Source organism: Ochotona curzoniae, unplaced genomic scaffold, assembly GCF_017591425.1.
Source record: "Ochotona curzoniae isolate NIBS_2020 unplaced genomic scaffold, NIBS_Ocur_1.0 contig_883, whole genome shotgun sequence".
NCBI classification, from domain to species: Eukaryota; Metazoa; Chordata; class Mammalia; order Lagomorpha; family Ochotonidae; genus Ochotona; species Ochotona curzoniae.
In genome coordinates, this window is record NW_024466599.1 from 46,391,356 (window position 1) to 46,412,812 (window position 21,457).

A 21,457-nucleotide genomic window follows, 5' to 3' on the forward strand; every position below is an offset into this window, starting at 1 on the left:
AAATGAAGCAAAAACTAGGACAACATCAAGGAAAAATATAAGATAAATCTACTCTCTATTAATAGTTGGAAACTTCAACATACTTCTATCTGTGAATGCTAACAAATACTAATTTAATCCATAACACAGTTTTGCTGGCAGCACCATTAACCATTGAACTCAAATGAGATTCAGAGAATATTCTATTGAATGCTTCAAGTAACAGAATATGATAAAGCTCACAGAATATATTCACAACAGACAACCTCCTAAACCAAAATTTAAAACTCAGTATATATGAAAGAACAGAAATCATACAAAGTTTATTTTCAGATCACAATAAAATAAAAATAACTGAAAATCAGAAAAAATATTTGGAGTTTAAGGAATGCATTTCTGAATAAAGGAAAGCTTTCAAGAAAACTTGGAAATGCTTCTGATGAATACATAACTTCTTCAAATTTGTGGAGTGAAGCAAATATGATGCTCATAGGGCATTTAAACACATAAATTTTAGCAATACATTGAATACATATGTCAGAATGGAGGAAAGACCCAAAATCAATCATTTCAGCTTCATGCATACAGCAAGCAAGCAGAAAACGCTCCCCAGTACTAGTAAAAGAAAACGTCCTCACCTTGATAAAACATCTACAAGGAAGAACAAAATCAAAGACACACTGCAGTTAAAAATTCAAATTACTGGAAATTTGATGCATGTAACTAAGAATCGAATCAAGGATGTCACTTCCTACCATCATAACAAAGTCTTAAATGATAAATGCAAGAAAAGATGCAGATTGCAGAAGAAGAAACGAAACTGTTGCTTTGTAGATAAACATTTCTACATTGCAAAACCCCAAGAATTGAAGAATCTTCCTGATTTCATAATTTATTTTTGCATAGTTGCAGAACACAAGTTTAATATTCAAGTGTATTTTTTCTTACAAACAATAAACAGTTGGGATCAGAATTTAAAATATAGTGTTAACATCTAAATGGAAATACTTACAAATATTATGAGATATGCACAAATATGAAAAAAAAAACCTTATCAAAGGTCAACAAAATTAAAGACCTCAATATGTAGAGATATTCAATGTTCATGGATAGGAAAACTTTTCTTTTTTGAAAAGTAAAGACACAAAAGGAGGGAGGCAGAGTGTTAAGAGAATAAAAAGACAAATCACAATCTAGGAAAACATGTTTCAAACCATATACCTGGTTAAAAAAAAAAAGAAATCAAAATACTCAAAAACATAACAATGTAACAAGAAATGAACTCAGGTAAAAATATGCAAAAACATTTTAGAGAAAATAATGGAGATCAAATAAGAACACACAAAGCCATTGTACATCCTATCCTATTATAAAATATTTAAGCTCTTGCAGCCATAGGGTTATGGGGGTGGCCAAGACAGCATACATCTTTAAAGGCTGGTACACCAAGACATTATCAGCAATATTAACTCCCAAGCTCACATTGGTTGTAAAAACCATCTCAGAAGAGCAAATAACAATGCCTTAGTAGAAGAGCAAATAACAATGCCTTAGTAAGATTACAGAGTTCAACAGGATGGTCGGGTGTCCATGCAAAAAAGGGGTGTTGAGGTGGTTGGAGAGACATCCACCAGGCTTTGCCATACAGCTGCAAACTCCTTGCAGCCTTGCAAACAGGGGAGCTGTTCTCTCTCTGTTGCTGCTGTTATTTTGTTTTGATTTTTTTTTTAACTTTGTGGTACAATTTTGTATAGACTGGGATTCCCTCCCAAAGTTTTCTTGTTTCTGCTCTTTATGTTTTTCCTTCTCTGATATATTTTCTCTTGACAAGTTGTAGACTGATAAATGTAGTAGAAATGTATTACTGATTAATATGTGCTGTCAACCGAGGAATTCCTGGCTGCAGGGTCAGAATGGATAACGTCCTGCTTTAAGGTGAAACAATTTGCAAAATTATCTTTGAAAACACCCACTTGACCATGATGTAAAAGGTCCGTGCAAAAGTTTGTTTCTGCATCTGTATAAATAAGAACAACTTTCTTGCATGGTTCATTATGATCATGAAAAAAAACAAGAAAATATAAAACAAAGAGGGCATCATGACATTTTGTACACTCACATACAATCAGAGGACACGTTACAGACCGAAGCAACATTTACAAAATGCAAAGATCCAAATGCCATTTCTGAGAGCCAAAAAATATAGAACCAGAAACACTCTTCAAATCCCACGTGGGCTCAACATCACTGTGAAGATGACACAATGAAGTAGTCTAAGCTGAAAAACAGAGATATAACATGGAAAACACAACTCCACAGGCTCCTCTTTCTTTTAATATCATCACTCTGCCTATCAAGTAAACAAATATTGTTTTAAAACTACGATGAAATGGCGAAAAAGTCAAAGTTTTAGATATATATAAACCCATAGCTCCAATTTCAGAGGATTCCCAACAGAAAATACTCAAGGAAATCAATACCTAGACACAGCATAGTGTAATCAAACTGCTAAAATCTAAAAAGCAAAGAAAACCCTTAGAAGGAACCAGTGTGACACAAGAGAGTATCTACAGGAAAGAAATGACTCAAACAACTGCCAATTTCTCATCAGAAACTAGGAAAAGTGAAGTGAAAATTAAAAAAAATTTTTTTCAACTTACAGCAAAAATGCCCTTCAGAAAGAAGGCCAAATGCCAAAAGAAGATATCAAGGGGTGAAAAAAATTATGCAAGGAAATGTGAACTCTCAAGGATAAAGGAAAATATGATAAGTATCAGAGCAAATGTAAAACACATTATGTAATTGTCTTGTTCAGTTCTATAAATCCACGATCAAAGAGTATACTGTGGAATAACGGGATTTTCAATGTACATAGATGTAATTCATAAGACAACAAAAACATATCTAAATTTGTGTTGTGCCACAGGGTCTGAAAGGAAAATCAAAAAGAAACTAATGGAAATCAGTGACATTTAAAACCAAAAACAGGAAGAAAATGAAATCAAGAGCGATGTCTTTGAAATGGTCAATAAAATAGATGAGGGTTGTGTTGTGGTTGAGCAAATTAACCCACTGCCTGCCACTCAGGCATCCCATGTGTCAGTTGAAATCCCAGGTGCTCAACTTCCAATGCAGCTGTCTGCTGCTGTACCTGGGAAAGCCACAGATGACCAAGGGCTTGGAGACTACCAGCCATATCAGAGGCCAAGATGAAACTCATGCTCTGATCTGCTCTAGCCCTCACTGTTGCAGCCGGTTTTTTTCTGCCTCTCCCCATCTCACTGTCAACTCTGCCTTTCAAATAGATAAAGGTCTAAAAATAAGACACAGGTACACAGTTAACCAACTAGTGGCAATGTAGAAGCCACAATGTTGCAGGAAGGAAATACACAACCTAGTAGAAAATGTAAAGAAAAAAACAAGCTTCAAGTGGTTGATAAATGAGCAGGGTTTCAATAAGGGAAAAACACAAGCAAGGGGATCTTGATATTTCCAACAACGAATTGCAAGTCATTGACAGAAAAAACTTTGCATGGCGATTAAGCAGATTAAAATAAAAATAATCTTTATTATATGGTGTGAGACACTTATTCACTTTATCATTAAGGTCTCTCCAAATTAAAATTCTTTCCCACTAATTGCATTTTTTTTAAAGACTTATTTATGTGAAAGGCAGAGTTAGAGACACAGAGGGAAAAGGAAGGGCAGGACGGTCCTCCATCTCTTGGTTCACTCCCCCAGATGTCCACAATGACCAACAATGAACCAGGTTAAGGCCAGGCACTTCCTCCAGATCTCCCACAGATGCTGCAGGGGTCTAAGCACTTGGCCCATCTTTCACTGCTTTTCCAGGTACATTAGCATGGAGCTGGATCAGAAGTGGAGCAGCTGAAACTCAAACTGGTACCAGTGTTGCAGCTGGAGGCTTAACCCAGTAAACCACAGTATAAGCCTCAATTGTATTTTTAACTTTATTGTTTGAGGCAAACTGATTTGCTACGGTTTTTTAAACACTTTAGTAATGGGATGCTTGCTCGAAGCCCAACATGTAGAACAAATCAAAGCAGAAATGCTCACATTGAACAAGCATAGCGTGGCCACAGCACCCACTTCTTTAACTGGGGTTTTACACACAGTGTGAAGACTTACACCATCACAATTTTCTCAATTGTTTATAGCATTTCCAGTTTTAAAATAACGTATTTACTGCTAGCATCTTTTCCCCCTTTTTAAAGGGTAAAAATAAACCACAGCATTCTGCTCATTGAATTTTATTTTACTTTACTTCCTTAAGCCTTCATCATTAAGTAAGGTATTTGTTAGCTCATTTAAAAAAATTTACTTTATTTGAAAAGCAGACACACACATGTATCCCCTGGTTCATTCTTCAAACACCTTTAAAAGCTGGTGCTGGGCCAGGCAAAAACCAAGAGCCGTGAGCTTCACCAGGGTCTCTCCTGCTGCCTTGCACAGCTTGTATGAGCTGGGACTCAAAACAGGCCCTGAGAATGCAATGGAGGCATCCCAACCAACAGCAAACACCTGACTCTCGCCCTCTAACACTTTATGATCTATGCAGTCACAATGGTACTATGATCCAAAGTCCTCGAGATCATATGACTGTTGAATTCTCCTTGCTCTTCTGACAGTTACTTGTTAAAGACTGTATCGAATATCTATATTTAATATCTGTGTTGTGATAATTTAGCTATTAATACTAAATGTTCAGCTTGCCTGAACAACACAATAGCTTCTTAGTTTAAATAAGCCTGTAATTTCAAACCAGTCCATTAGTCTACTTAGAAATGTGACCTACAAGTATAAGATTCCAGTTAAACTTACAATTCTTAAAACTATTTTCAATTTTTACTAACCTAGTTTTATTTCACAATTATTTTACTATCTTAAGTCATCTGTCTCCTGCAGTTCTTTCAGTCATATGCTCACAAGTCTATTACCATAGTAATAACATTACAAAACATTTTTAAAGTTTCCTAATATCTTTAATATTTATTTCAAACAGTTATACAGAGAGACGAGCAGAGATGGATCCTCCATCTGCAGGTTCACTCCCCAGATAGGCACAACAGCCAGGGACCACACCTTATTGGGTGCAGACGTGTACATCAACCATAATAGGCAATTAGCCATTCAATTCCACGTATTTATCTGGTGTTTTCCAGCTCTGTCTCAGTACTTTCAGGCAGCACATAAAACCCGAACTTGTGTAGTCAGTCCACTATGCCTCAGAACACCAGAACCATTTACCTCCAACTGCATTTTGGTACCCAATAATGCATTCTTTCCCCATCCTCTCACCTCACCTTTACCGGCTCTAATAATCACCATGGTAAGTTCAGATCAACTATTTCTTTGTAACTTCCACATGAGGAACATGTCTTATTTGTCCCTCTACACCTCACTTATTTCATGTAACAATCATCTCCAGTTTCATCCATTTTGATCCCATAGCAGTATTTCATTATTTCCAACTGAATAATATTCCTTCCTCTCCCTTCCTAAACATTACTATAAATCTGGAATTATAGGTTTAGAAGCTCACTATGCAAGGACCCTGAACTCCATTCTCACTTTTTTGAAGTAACTTTTTAATGTTAAAAAAAAAAGTCTGGTTCAAGTAAGGGAAAATTTTCTCTTTCATCATGGACTATTTTATAGGACTTATTAGTTCAAGTGGTATTCTTAACATCCAAAGAGCAAATGACAGAGCCATTGTTTACTGATTTTTGTCATTTCATAGTGACTTGGATTTTCATTGCTTGCTCATAATTAGCACACCTGAATCTGTTCTGCTGTGTCAATTCTTACCAGAAAGCCTACACACTGTGCTTCAAGATTAATGAAGCATAAGCAAATTAAACACCAGATTTTTTTCTGGTGGAGTGGGGTGGGGCGGATGAGAGAGGTTGCTGGCACATTGGCTCAACAGGTTAATCTTCCCACTGCAAGTAAATGGCATCCATATGAGTGTGTTGGGTGGTTTGTGCCTCAGCTGCATGTCCCATCCAGCTCCCTGCTTACGGCCCGGGAAGGCAGGGGAGGATGGCCCAAGTCCTTGGGACCCTGCACCTACATGGGAGACCTGGAAGAAGCTCCTGGGTCCAGATCAGCTCTCACCTGGCCACTGAAGCCATTTGGTGAGTAAACCAGCAGATCAAAGTTTTTTGTCTCTCTTCTGTAAGTCATCGTTCAAACAAAATGATACTTAAAAAATTAACTTTCTTTCACAACTACCTCCTAAAAAACCAGTAACATCTACAAATATTTCATATTGTACTCAGTTTACATTAATTCCACAAATTCCCTCCTGAAAATTCTGATAGTCAGAGGTATATGCATATTTTCTTCCCCTTTTCATCATAAAAATGGCCACTAGATAATTGTTTTTTCTCACATTTCTTGAACCACCATGTGTAGTTAATTTATAGTCAATTTTATTTTTTCCAACATTCTAATACTGTTGAGGTTTGTACAATTAATACCGTGTCATTATAGTTTTCATATTTGACATTGAATATCTAAGAAGTGCAACGTATGATCTTTGAATAGAAAAAGAGCAAGTATAATCAACAATATTCTGGTACATTCTACAGATATCAGAGTAACCCCATATCACTAGAACTGATTAAAAACATGTATTTCAATTTAATAGAACTTGCTTTTTGTTCTTTTCCTTAGTATTTATCTACTCCAATAGGAATTCTAGCATAAAAACCAGCATTGCAGCCATTTGTGTCTCTTGATATTAACAAAAAAAAAGCTAAAATACCTAAAACATGTTCTAACTTTTTTCATGAAATAAACTAAGTATGTAATAAATCATTACTACTTTGTAATATCCCCAAAGAGTTGCATGATTTCTGTTTATAAAAAAAAAGGAGCTTGGTCTACGATCAAGATGTTTTGGTATGGAACACAAATTATGCAAGTATACATTCTTTACATTCTTCAGTCAGATTCCAGTTATCCAAATGATTGGGGTTGGGGGAGCTACATTCTTAAAAGACCTAGTTTGTTGAGCATTTTATCTTTAAATTATCCAACACAGAATAAAGACAGTCAAAAAATTCAATTATTTGTAAAAAAAAATATTTTACATGATGCTTACGTTCCTATCATCTGGCTTTACAGAAGCCCCTTTGACGTCTTTATTACTCAAAACTAATGTATAAGATCCCCATAAACTAGAAAATGTATTCATTTCTGAAAAAGCATGAGAATGTATCACATCTCTCCGATTATATTCACTATTAGCTGATTTCTTGTTTTTCCATAAAAGGTTGCTTGATCTAAGATACAGTCTATTTTTTAATGTATTTTTCCAGTGCTTAACATTAAGTTTACTAAAAATATCAGATGTTCTTTCACAGATTTGGTGATCTTAATATTAAAAACATCACTGAGGCACCATGCCTTGGGTTGTCAATCTGAATGAAAATGACACCATTATAAACATCGTCTCCAGATTTTTTAAATTAGTTGCCAATACTATCAATTACATATTTTGCTGTTATTTTAGAAACGAACTTGTCACAAGCACACCATTTGCCACTATTTTCTCTTGGCCACCCATGAATTCCAAGTGTTCTTTGACAAGGGACCTTCATTAGTGGAGCAGAGAGACCTGGGTTCAAATACAGATGGAGACAATTAAAAACTGTCGCCTGGAGTCAAATTATTTCGCCTCTTTAGGCCCCAACACTTTCATCAGCAAGGTGCTAGGAGGATTAACCGCTCACTTACCCCTAGGCTTGGCACACACCGAATGTGGCTAGTAGTTGATGACGAAAATGCTGAGTTTCTAACAAGTTTCTAACAAAGATTTCAAAAACTAGTCCCTGCAATTCTTGAATGCCACAGCCACATTAAACAGATCTGCCACACTGCACCAGACGCTCTGTTATTCGTTTTCACTTTTCTGTGTTCCCTGTTCATGACCTCCACAGCGAGGCTTTGGGAACGTTACCTCTGAGAGGTTCGTTAGCTGGCACTCAGGAGACTTGAAATGGGAGCTACTTTCTCTGTGTGTCTCTTTCCCACATGTTGAAGCTTCCGAGCGCTCTGGCTCAAAATAAATTTGTAGGAAGCTGCTTTTCCTCCACACTAAGCACAGAAGAGAAAAATGGCCACCGTCTCTGGGGAATAATTAACAAAAGACAGTTTGTTTCATCTTCATGATAAAATGCAGCATCCCTATTAACAGGCAAATTCATCATTCCCAAAAGTTAAATAGAATTACACTTTAAAAGTAATTCCAGCTGATTAGAGTTCAGGGATGGGAGGGGTGTTAATTCATGAATCTACTCAGGATCTTTCATTTGATTTTAAAATATATAAATGTTCATTTAACTTTGAGCCTGTGCCTCTCAGTATTCTATTCTGAGCTAGTCAAACAAGTGGTAGCAGGCATGCTGGGCTCAATAATACAGCCTCTCATATTTAAATACTCCATTTCACTTGGATTGCAAATTAAAGACAGCCTCCTGAACGTTGCCACATTTTCAATGATCGGTTTTGCAAAGCATGTTGATTTTTTTGCTGCACTGTTTTGCCTCTGTGTGTGTTTCAACCTTAGCCTGCCTTCCTTGCTCCTTTGCAGCACTGCTGCCTCTGGGAGGCCATTGTCTGATCTGAAAGATGTATATGAAGCCTCATGACTAATTACACAGATAGAGAATTCCCAATCTCAAAGTACCTGTGCCCAGAAACCGTAACAATAGTTTCTGACTCGGAACAAAATCCATAACCAGATCTTTCACACACTTGGATTAAAAGACATTCAGATAATTTGTTTTCTGCTAAGTTATGTTTACATTCTCTGGAAAGTTGATTTGCTTATGCATGTTGCATGCCTACAAGTCAATTCATTTAACAGTAAACAACATACTTTTTCCCCAACAAAAATTTATACCTGATACTAATTTTACTTCACTTAAATGCTGCTCAGAATTGTCTTACTCTACACAAAATGCTTTTAACATAATGTCCAGCTTTTAATCATCCTTTCTTGTTCTATGCGTTAACGGGCTTTTTCCAATAAATCCCACAGTGTATGAATTAAATATCTAATTTCTTGAATTTTAAAAATACACTTTAGAAGAGATGAACAGGTACTTCTGCACCAACTCCCCACAATACACAAAAGGTCTCCAAGTCTCAAAGTACAATGTGTTCAGTTGTTGAGAAATGATTTTTTCATAGCAGATTAGCTCTACAGTTAATCTGACAAATTGCTTTTGAAAAATTAGAAAATGAAGCACTCTTGAGAAACTGCAGTAAGAGGTCTACAATGGAATGTGTATGAACGTGGGGGTGTCTCGTGGAGGGATGGCTGTTGAAAAGGTAGCTTGTAAACAGTGGTGTTATGCAGTAGTCAGAGCACTATGAAAAGGCGTGTTACAGCAACAAAGAAAAGTTCTACACAGTTCCCTGCTTACCTCTTTACTGCATTAGATTTTGCATTAAGCTCCACAGCCACCATTTGCCTCCACAAGTTCAAGCAATAGACCCTCCTGGCTTCCTGACTACCAAGCCTAGGTTCTCCGTTGTTTGGCTGCTGCCTGCCTTTGTGTCAGATCCACCTTCTAGTTACTGTACATCTCACATACCGCCCACACTATTATTTTGGGAAGCCTATGCAATGATGACCAATGTGACTAATTAGTCCAATGCTGGATGTGAAATATATGCTGTTGGAAACGGATGTTTCAGAATGGAAAGACTAGAGCAGGCAGGTGACTGTGGCCATACTGCCCAAGCGGAAGAGTCTGGTTTAAGGTCCACACAGGAGCCAAAGCTTAGGATTTCATTGCCTTTGTTGGCTCGTGTCACTTCTTTAATTAATGTCACTTTTTCTGGTTTAATATCAGAGCAAGTGACAAGAGTGCTTCTGGATGAATTGTGTTTTCCGAGGACTGTATGGCACACTCTCCTGCAGTCTGACAGAGGGACGTGCCAGTTTTACTTGGCAGTTACAGTGCACCAGCTTTAGTTTTACTAGTTTAATTTGTGGCAGTTATATGTTTTGAATACGTTGAAGTATTCACAACGGTCTCGTGGAATCTGTTCCATAGATAAAGTTTACACAGTGGAAAAGCAAAAGCAATGGCTATGGGGTGATTACGAAAAGCTTATCTTGGCCACATCTGGTATTACAAGCCTTTCTATAAATTTAAAAGCATTTAGAAGACATGATCACAAGGAAAGGTGCCCTCTGTTTGAGGGATATGGGGATAGCTCCACAGTGGGTGTGAGACAATCAGAAGGGAAAATGACATTCAGAACTGAACTTTATGCAAAATCCATTATTCAAGAAGCAAAGTTTATATACATGACAGACACGCATTGAAATAGTTGTTAAGAATAGGATGTTTCATTACTTACGTATTAAGTTAGATAACATTTTGGTAACCTAAGTTTTTACTGATTGAAAAATTTGTAAGAATTTCTGCATTAGGAGGAACTAAACTTCATGCTTTGTTGTTAAAGATCTTTGTCTTTAAGGCTGAAATACTCTGAAATTGCTTTTATTTCGAATTTTTTCTTCATGTCCTTTATGTAGTTTTGTGAAACCTCATCAGCTCATGGTGAAATAGAGTTGCCACCAAGGAGTTTTTCCCAACTTTGCCTGCCCTTTCTAAATTTAGGGTTCTTCACTGCAGCAGGTTGCAGATCTGGCTTTGATCGCACCTGACTCTGCTGGAGAATGGAAATATTCATCTCCACTGAACGCATGCTGCTTAAGTGCTGGAGGCACTTGCAGGAGAGTAACTCTCATTGGAAACTTCATTACAATACTTTCTCTGCCCTACATGAAGTAGTAATTCTCATTCACCAAAGATAGAATTTTGCCTGCCACAGCCACAGGGGCTCCTGTTTGACTTTCAAAATTAACCAACCTCGAAGCTGCAGTAGAAATGGCATGTCCTTTAACCTTAAGCACAAAAAGCTCTCAGCAGACTGTAGTTTTTATATTCCTGGATGGAAGTTTGGGCCCCTGATACTTAAACTTGATTCACATACTGGGTTTCTGGCATGCTTTTGCCCATACCCATCTGCTAGCCTGGCATCATGCCCATTCAGAAGGTGTGATGCCAGTTTCAATAGGGCATAGGTGCCAATCAAAGATGGGTTTGGAGGGGCAGCATGCAGAACGCAGCAAAAGTGAGTTCTTCTGCCAGAAGATCCTCCTGTTATCATATAATGCCAATGAAGGGCCACATGCTTCATTGCTTGGGATCACATTGCATCTGTAGATGTTTCTGGCCTTCAATAGATGTCTTTCTACACAATCTTTTCCCTTGGATGGAGAATGAGAGACAGAGATGGAGATAGAGTCCACCTGGCTAATTAAACGCCATTCTTTTCAAAGAATGAATGTCTTCATGATTCTCTTGCAATAACAGCTAATTGCCTTTTTTCAAAAGCACTTTTACATAGGACACTATATGGTGTTCAGGAAAAAATTCATTCCATGAAATGGAGCTCTATGGGATTAAACACTGAAGCGCTAATCACAAAACCAAGTATCTAAGCAGTATGAAGTCCATAAGCATCTTTGTAGCACAAAGTGATGACAAATTTTCATCATCCTAGTAGCTAATTTCTCATGAACTCATTTAGAACCATAAAGTTCCTGGGTTTTCTAATTTATTTTACAAACAGATATTTCTGTCTTACAAAAATGAACATACCTCATACTATTTATTTCTCTTCCTTATCTAAAGAAAAAAAGATGAAACACTTCAGAAGCAGAAGTATATCCATATTTCATAAGGGAGCCAGAAGCTCTCAAAAGCTGGGAATTCTTTTATTGTGTGGCAATAGAGGTGAGCTCATTTCATGAAGAAAATTCTCCCATAGCAATGGGTTTCAAATTAAAACCACCTTGACCACCATCAGTCACAAGACAGTAAGAGGTACTAAAGCAGATACAAAGCCAAAGTTCAAGGCCCCAAGGGGAACATTATAAACCTTAAGGAATAGGAGCATGCCAGTAGAAATGTGGAAAATAAAGATTCATATTAGAGAGTATGTTAAAAAGTAGCTTGGACTTTTAAGGAATGACAAAGATAAGCAAGGGCTAAGCCTTATAAGAACCTGAACTTCCTTAAATATATAAATAGGTTTCTCAACTGATAGGCCAATGAACACTTCTAAAACACATCTTCTAGAGAATGTTTCTTATCTACAGGTGCAGCAAGTGCATCAACTTATCAAATGCCTAGAAATCCCTTTCTCTTCAGCTTGCATCACTTATCTGCATCATCATCTGGAAATCAATTTATGTACTAATCGTCTGAGTACAAATTACTTTCATCTTCAGTTTCTCTCCTCTTTCTAACCCCACCGTATCATTTGTACAATTACCTACTGACATTTAAGAACGGCACCATGAAGTTGTACCACGTCAAGATAGGCCGTCTCAAAACCTTCCCTACACCACACTGCCAAAATAAGTTTAAGTACAATGTGTAAGGAAGCCAAGTGCATTCCAGTAGCACGACATTGTGGCTCACATTACCACTGATTTCTTCTGAACATGATTAAATAGACTTAGAAATCAATCCATTACTAATCCATTTATAGTGGACTAAAAAACTCACAAGTGTCTCGTCAATAAGTTGATCTTTGATCATTTCTAAAAATTCTACTCCATAAAAGATCCTATGTTTCTAAAGAGCAAAATTAGGTTCATCTAGCCACGTGATCTATCCAAAAAATGGCCGAGTCACTTAGATGAACTTTAAACATTTACCCATGGATAAGGGATCAGGTTTTAAAGCTTCACTACAGCTCAGCAGCTCAGAATTACATGCCTGTCTTTATAAGAAATAATCCTATTTACTCTCAAAGCATATAGATCTTTTTAAATAACAGAATTCACCTGGTCTCAACTTTTTCAATCTAAGGATACTGCTCTGTAAGACTGCAAACTGCAGTTAAGGCTGACATGTAGAAATAAGAAAGCGAAGAGAGAAAACTGGCTTCTGTGACTCAAGTCTCCCAACATCAATCTCAACCTGTCAGGCAAAAATCCATTGAACATCTGCTCCGAGTTTGACACTCCAAAGATGCTAAATGGTCCTCCCCATGCTTAGCTTCAAGAAATTGCAACTTCCACAAATAAATGATATCTTACTCATAATATTAGCCTTCAAAGACACTTAGCAATTTATCCTACAATTTGCCTCTTCTGGAATCTGAATGATCTCTGAAACTCAATCTTTTGATACATGAAACAGAATATATATGTGTATGTATATATAGCTTAAAAGAAAACTGTTGAAATTGATCATATCCCAGTGAAGTAAATATTAGGGATAAAAATTCAAAGGTAATTCTAGAAGTTTGGGGAAAATGGCAGTAAAAGATAAGTTTATTTTGGTGGAAAAGATTTTTGAATCCAGAGTTCTTCTCGAAGATTTGAAAAAGTTGGAGAGAGGAAGTATACCCCAACTGGTCACAATAGCCAGGGCAGACAAATCGAAGGAACTTCATCTGGGTCTCCCATGCTAATATTTGGGCCATCTTCACCTGTTCCTCCCAAGCCTACACTGGGAGTGGGATGCAAGTGGGAGTGCTGCAAGTGATGGTTCCACCCACTATGCCACAAGGCCAGCAGCACCCCATTCCCACAGCTGTTTTCCTCACAGGTATTTTCTCCACACTCTTTGAGGTCCCTTCATAGATACAGGCAGGTGCATATATCACCATGAAGTCCCTGTGGACACTCGCTATGTCCTTAGCTTTACTACATTAGTGGCTAAATCTAGCACGATCCATGGTGGGATAATTAGAAAATCCTCTCAATGAAGATGTCTGTCAGCATCCTAGTGCACTATGGCAACAAACGATGAGAAGGGAAATGCTAAAATATGTATGTGCTTATCAAGTTTCACGTTCTTCTAAAACATTCTTATTTAATCTACATTGTGATTAGTAACCCAGTTCCAGAGAACAGAAACAATGACACCAAAGAATTCATAAGAAGGTGAAAGCCAGTTGGTTTCTCAGTAGTTTAGTCAGGTCAGGTTTCAAGTCAGATTTGTCTTACACTAAAATCCCAGCTCTTCTGTATGCAATCCCTCCTTATTTACTTGAGTCTGTTGCAGCTAGCATTAAAGTAAAATCCTCAATTCTTTCCCTGGAGTTTCAGAAACTTTTCACTTCTTTGATGGTACAATGACAGCAATTTTTCCTACTTTCCAAATCAATTGCTTTTCTTGCACTCCATCTCTCTCCTAGCCTCCCACCCCCAACTTGTTTCATACACAAAAAAAGAACTTTGACTTTGTTCTTGTATTCAAACTTCTTTTTCCTCCTCTATTCCTATTCATGCTACAGACACATTATTTTTTCCAAGAGTAAATTCCCAACTTCTTTGCCCCTTCCCCTTCCCTGCGAGTTGCCGATTACTGCAAGGCCTTGCCTATGGATCTCAAAGCTAGAGGACAGTTGTACATGCACACAGAGAGCAGCTACTTCCTTCTCAGCCTCAGGCAGCAGATGCTCATCAAGTGCCTGCTGCCAACAGCGGATGGAGAGAACACCACCTGAAAAGAACTGAGCTGGACCGTGACAAGACTGAAACCTATGGAATTTCACCTGGCTTCGGTTTTACAACTTTAATATTCAGTAAAAATTGCCTTTAGTAACAGCAAGCTGATCAATGATTGATGGGACAATGTGTATATTCTTATACTATAAGAATAAGAATAAGCACCTCTTTCCTCAAAGTAGCTGCTTTATTTCTTTACTCTTTTCCCCATGTTGCGCACTTGCTCATCTTTCTACTATATAAGTTCTAAATTTAAGCAGTAGAGAGAGCTGCATAACAAACTGAACTCTGAAAAGTTACAGAAGAAATATTTTGGTAATGAGAAAATAGTAAGTGAAAAAATGCCACATGGACAGACTGAATGCAGCAAAAATTTTCTGCACTTGAACAGGGACAAACATGCCTGAACAAATACACTTTTTCTCCCAAATGTAACCACATAGCAACAGAGGTACTAACTAGCAGGGGTCTTTACAAGATTTTTACAATGTATGTATGAAACTATGCATAGATTTCAAAAAACGCTTTGCCCCAAAACAAATGTGTGTTTAATTCTACTTTTCCTACAAACCTTTTGAAATATGCACATAGTAGCACTAGACATATATATTATATAGAATTATATATTAGAATTATATTATAGAATTATATATATTATATAATTATATATTGCTCATTGATATTAATGCTGCCATTTCTTAGAAAGGATGAGATCACTGTAACAATACTTTTCTATGATTCTTTGCAATTTCTCAAGCAATTTGAACAGAAAACCAAAATTACAAGTGATAACAGGTACACTGGGTGGTCATGGAAATGCCAGTCTGTAACACTGGCATCCCATATGTGCCTTGGTTCATGCCCTGGCTGCTCTGATTCTGATCACCTCCCTGCTAGTATGTCTTGGAAAAGGAGGGAACAATGATTCAAGTGCTTGGGCCCCTTTCACCCACATGGAAGTCCTGGAAGAAGCTCCTGGCTTCAGCCTGTGCAAGAGCTGGCCACGACAGCCACCTGGAGAGTGAGCCATTCGGTGGAAGAGAACTCTCAGTCTCTTGCTGTACCCCTCTCAATTTTTTTTTAATGTGACAATAAATTGTCGTATCCACAACTACATCAGAAATAATTCTGCATTTCTGACCTTGAATCAAGACTGTATTCTACAGACCTGCTCTGTATCATAAAAGAATTCAGTAATGCCAGGCCTCCAATACTGCACTGGACAGGGCCTTCTACTATATGTGGACAGCAAACACTTGGCTTTTCCCCTGCCCTATAATGTTGTCACTAACTACTTGTATCTAATGAGCCAGTGAGACGAGAAACACCCTGGATTTTGAAGACTAGAAGTAAAATATTCTACTTTTTAAAATACCAACAAAGTTAAAGAAGTGTTATTTGAGTATTTAATAATGCAACTGATTTACCAGTTTTAATTATGACTCCTAAAAAATCTTTGTTACATATGTGCCTTGCACTCCATTTCTGCTGAACACTTACATCTGCATCCCTTGGTCTAGCAATCACAATCACAACACTTTCCAAGCAAGTTCAGACAACTGCTACTTAGCCTGTGCTCCCGTGTTGATTCCATCTTCCCAACTATATTTGACACCAAGATGATTAATAAGCAGTTTCATTAATTCATTTAAAACTAGAATTGTATTATCAGAGGGAGATTTTTACCCTTCATAAAACATTTGTTTTGAAATATACAATGAGGAAACCATGGTTTCCCCAAAGGAAAGTCTGCTGTCAACTGATTCAACTCCAAAAACAGATGTTAATCAACACACGGCAGAAAATTTATACTTAGGGATACTTTTCCTTATTTTGCTTTATTTTATTCATCAAGATCAGTATTATAACAAATACTGCCTCTTTATCTACTCAGACTTATGATAATGCTGAGTTCACTGCTTAAATTCAACGTGTTTTTAAGTGTTGAAATGTACGGTAAAAGCATACCCAATCAGTGTTCCTTACTGTGCTGAACAAAATAATCGGAGTGTCCATGTTCTCAATTATCCCAAGGATGGCACGTAACTAGTACAACTCTAAATTCATGAAAGAGAAATTAATTCCTTCCAAGCAAAAGATGACTTATTAAGGCTGAATTCTTCAGAGAAACTGATGAAAAATGATCCAACACTTTTATTACTAGTTATTACTGTATTAAGATTCACAAAGTATGCATTGATAAAGTACATTATGCATCTGATTAAATACACTTATGAATCTATTTTTTAATTGGTTTCAGAAGAATATATTTTGATATTTCTGAGAGACAGACACATGGGGAACACCCATAAGCTGGCTCACTCCTGAGATACCCACCAGGGGCAAGGCTGGAGAAGACTGAAGCCAAGAACTCTAACCTAATCTGCCAGATGTGCAGCAGGGACCAACTCCTGGAGCCATTCCTGTTGAGCCTCAAGGTCAGCTTTAGCAAGAAGCTGGATCAGGCACTCGGGCATGCTGGTGACTTCCTCACCAGGCTAAAGGCCTGCCTCTAGAGTTCTAATTTGTGTTCCTCAGCAAATAAGTCTAAAACAGTCAAATAAGATTATCTGGGCGCATTCAGTGATACATCACCTAAATAGACCAATCCGAATCCTCCAGAGCCGATCTTCTTGCCCAGCACCCACTGCTTTCCTTCTGTATCATCCAGAACTTTTCCTTCTGGAAGTGGAACTGGAAGTTTATATTTCTCATTTCTTCTTGGTGGCATCACTTCTGTTGGCAGAAGAGGTGAGATAAAGTGACTAAACATAAAAACAAACACAAACTCTTTTTAAGTTAAAATACATTTGCTAAAATGTTTTCTGTGGAGAACAGCCCCAAGTTCCTAGAAATCAGGATTCTGACACCAATTCTGTTGAAAAATCCCTAGTACTTTTCAAATAAATTACATACAGTTCAAGACTGAAATCGAAGAGCTACTTATCTTAAGAGAAAAAAGTGCTGAATTTAACATTATGTCTCAAAAAGCACAGCAGGTTAAGTGACTGCCTAGGGGCCCCAGTTCAAGTCCAGGCTGTTCCACTTCTGGTTTTTTTTTTTTTAATTTATTTATTTATTGGAAAGTCAGATATACAGAGAGGAGGAGAGAGAGAGGAAGATCTTCCTTCCGATGATTCACTCCCCAAGTGAGCACAACAGCCAGTGCTATGCCGATCTGAAGCCAGGATCCAGGAACTTCTTCCGGGTATCCCTCATGGGTACAGGGTCCCAAAGCTTTGGGCCGTCCTTGACTGCTTTCCCAGGCCACAAGCAGGGAGCTGGATGAGAAGTGGGGCTGCCAGGATTGGAACCGGCACCCATAAGGATCCAGGAACATGCAAGGCGAGGACTTTAGCCACTAGGCCAATGTGCCGGGCCCCTGCTCCACTTCTGATCCATCTCCCTGCTACTGCACCTGGTGAAGTAGTGGAGGATGGCCCAAGTCCTTCCTCGAGTGCCTGCATCCACATGTGAGACCCACATACAGCTCCTGGCTCCAGAACAGCACAGCACTGGCAGTTGCTGCCAGATGGGGAATGAGCTGACAAATAAAAGCTCTAATTCTTTCAAGTAGATTGATAAATCACTTAAGAGCACATACAATGCATAAACAATGTGGAAGACACTTTAACAGTTAAAACTTCAAATAAGAAAATAAATTTTATGAACATACAAATACTCCTGTCACTCAGTGTCGTGTTAAAGACGCTCACTAAGAACACAGGTGTGAACTGGGAAGACGGTGGCAATGCCCATCATCACCATCACATCGTGACACGGGGACTCGGGTTTTAGTTCAAGGAGCAAGGGATTTTCACGGATACACACTTCAGCAAACCAAGCCCCATCTGGTTTCTGGGCTACCCACTCTTCCCCACACTCAAGAAGGTGAAGACAGCTCCACTTCTGGGCTTCCTGCTGCACAGCCAAAGCACAGCCATAAACAGTCAAGTAACTCCACTTCTCCAGACTAGTCAACTTTATTACTGGAGACTTGGAGCTAAAAAAAAATTCTTAAGGGGAAATAAAGAAATACCTGCTTGGGCCAAGAAGACCAGCACTGTGGTACTGCAGGATAAGCCTGGGATGAGCCACCACCTGTGACACCCACATCCCATATGAGAACAGGTTCGAGTCCAGGCTGTTGTTCCATTTCCAATCGGAAAGGCTGTGGAAAAGGCAGAAGCTGGGCCAAGTACCTGGGCCCTTAGCACCCATGTGAAAATCTGGATGGAGTTTCAGCATCTTGGCTTGGGTCAGACCCAGGCCTGGCCAATACAGTCATTCGGGGAGTAAATCAGCATCTCTCCCGATCTCTGTAACTCAGCCTTTCAAACAAATATACATAGTTAAAAATCAACCTTGGGGGCCTGTGCTATGGCACCAGTTCGGGTCCTGGCTACTCCACTTTCAATCTAGCTCCCCGATAATGAGCCATCCTCTGCTGCTGTTTTCCCAGGCGCAAGTGCTTGAGCCACATGGAAAAACTTAGAGGAACCTGCTGGCTCCCGACTCTGGACTTGCCCAACACTGGCTTATTTTGGCCATATGGGAAGTGAACCAGTGGATAAAGAAATCCGTCTCTCCCTTTCTGCAACCCTTTCAAATAATCTTTTAAAAAAATAACCTTATTGAGAATGAAATACATTTATCTGGAATCTATGAAGCACAAAATTCAAGTACCTTAATAATGTACTGCTGGGGGCCCAGCACGGTGGCCTAATGGCTAAAGTCCTCACCTTGAATGTGCCGGGATCCCATGTGGGCACTGGTTCTAATCCTGGCAGCTCCACTTCCCATCCAGCTCCCTGCTCGTGGCCTGGGAAAGCAACAGAGGATGGCCCAAGTCCTTGGGCCTTTCCACCCCGTAGGAGAGTAACATGACACTCCCAGCTCCTGCCTGGTTCAGCCCTGGCCACTGAGGTCACCTGAGGAGTGAACTAGTGGATGAAGCTCTTCATCTCCAACTCTGCTTCTTAAAAATCCATAAAAGCATAAAAAAGAAAAATGTGTTCTCCAAGGTTTGCAGAAATGGTCGTGGTGGTTCCTTTATAGACCCAGAAGAGGAGTTACTAACTACAGATCCTGTCTGGAACTATGGCTTTTACAAAAAGTCACACTATCTCAAAAGAAGACTGGATACGGCCGCAGGTAGCAGGTGGGATTTCTCACCAACTGCCAGGCCAATGAATCTCCTTCCAGAACCAGCAGCTTCATCCAGCTCACAAGCCCTCCAAGGTGAGACTGAGACACAGCCCGTGGAAGACCTCACCTGTAGGTACCCAGAACTGCTTTCACTCCCATCCCTTCCCACCTCCATTCCAAATGCTTCCAATCAAGCCATATCATTCAGCCCTGTGACACCTGAGGCTAATCCAACCATGATTAAGTCTTCCTAAAGAGCTTCTTCAAACTCAGAACCCCTGCTAAGAAAGTCCCTTAGAAACAAACACGCATTTCCTTCCCAAAAGTTCCTCGTCTGGGTTTAATAGTTCTTTTCCCTCTGGTGGCCCATGTCTTCACCTGGGGGCAATGTTAGGGGAAGAGCCCAGAAACTCAGCTGCCAGGCACTACGTGCCGCTCCAGACCCAGGCCGACCCAACAGAAGGGTGGAGGCCCCTGCCCAGCGAATGCGCTAAATCCCCCAAGTGAGGAAAAACCGTGAGCAGTTCCTCTTAGCCACTGGATACAAGTCAGTCTGTTAGACATCTGCACAAATTCTCAACAATTAGAAATTACAGAACCACCATTTTGGGTACAGTCAAAGGCATCTTGCTTGGGACCTGAACAAGATCGTGATCACGAAAAGCACGACCCGGGGACGAGATGCCGGAGAGGGGAGAGCGGGGCCTTCCCTCGGGCCAGCCCGGAGCAGCGATGTCCATGACGCGCTCCCCTCGAGCTTCCGGGACAAACCGGTACCCAAGGCGGGAGCTCCGGGCGGGCCGCGCGCGCTCAGCCGGGAACCAGGGGCCAGAGGGCCGGGAGCCGGGGAGCCGGGGAGCCGGGGAGCCAGGAGCCAGAGGACCAGGGAGCCGGGGAGCCGGGGCCAGAGGGCGCGGGAGCCGGGAGCCAGGGGCCAGAGGACCAGGGAGCCGGGGCCAGAGGGCGAGGGAGCCGGGGAGCCAGGAGCCAGGGGCCAGAGGACCAGGGAGCCGGGGAGCCGGGGCCAGAGGGCGCGGGAGCCGGGGAGCCGGGGCCAGAGGACCAGGGAGCCGGGGAGCCGGGGCCAGAGGGCGAGGGAGCCGGGGAGCCGGGGAGCCGGGGCTGGAGGGCGCGGCCCAGGCGCCAGGTACGCCCGCTCCTCCTCGGAGACCCGCCGGCCAGCCCGGCCCGAGGCTCGCCCGCCACCTCGCTTCCCGCAGCGGCTGAGAAACTTTGAGCCCAACTCCACCAACTACGCTTTCGGCCACCGCGGGCGCACTGGGGCTCTACTTGTTCACTTAGAACTCGGAAAATATCAGGCACGAACCGCGGAGGCAGCAACCCTGCCTGGGCCCAGAGGCGCCTCCGCTCCGCCCCGACGGCAGCCGCCCACCCCAAGGCCTACCGGCGCCGGGCGGACCCCGGCAAGGAGCGAGCGGGCGGGACGCACACCTGCCGGGCTCGCCCCTGCTGCTCCGATCCCACTTGTAGAAAAGCAGACTGACCCGGCCTCTGTGTGCTCGCCGCCCGGGCCCAGCGCGCCGCCTCCCGCCGGTCTCCTGCAGGGGTGGGCCGGGCGGGCCCGCGGGCCTCCAATCCCACGGGGAGGCGGGCCTTGAGCCGGAGCCGGCCGGCCCTCCGAAGGGGCCCAAAGCACTCACTGCAGCCCGGCCGACTGCTTAAGTAGCGCCTGACTCAGCGTGCACAGCCGCCCCGCTGCAGCACGTGGAGCCTTGAAATGGCCGCAGC

The 21,457-nt window shown here is 40.8% G+C and overlaps 1 protein-coding gene across 6 annotated transcripts in view; it reads right to left on the reverse strand.

The window, feature by feature from the left end:
- VRK2 (VRK serine/threonine kinase 2) overlaps window positions 1-21,248 on the reverse strand; it is an 89,419-nt gene extending 68,171 nt beyond the window's left edge. For 3 of the 6 annotated variants that reach the window (XM_040993413.1, XM_040993418.1, XM_040993419.1), the window contains exon 1: window positions 17,156-17,614. In XM_040993413.1, coding sequence (XP_040849347.1) covers window positions 17,156-17,333 — 178 coding nt within the window. In that variant the 5' untranslated portion in view covers window positions 17,334-17,614. Of the gene's footprint in view, window positions 1-617; window positions 1,501-17,155; window positions 17,615-21,213 lie in introns of those variants that run through there. The other 3 variants (XM_040993415.1, XM_040993414.1, XM_040993417.1) reach the window with 3 other exon arrangements.
- Window positions 21,249-21,457: the final 209 nt, after the last annotated feature.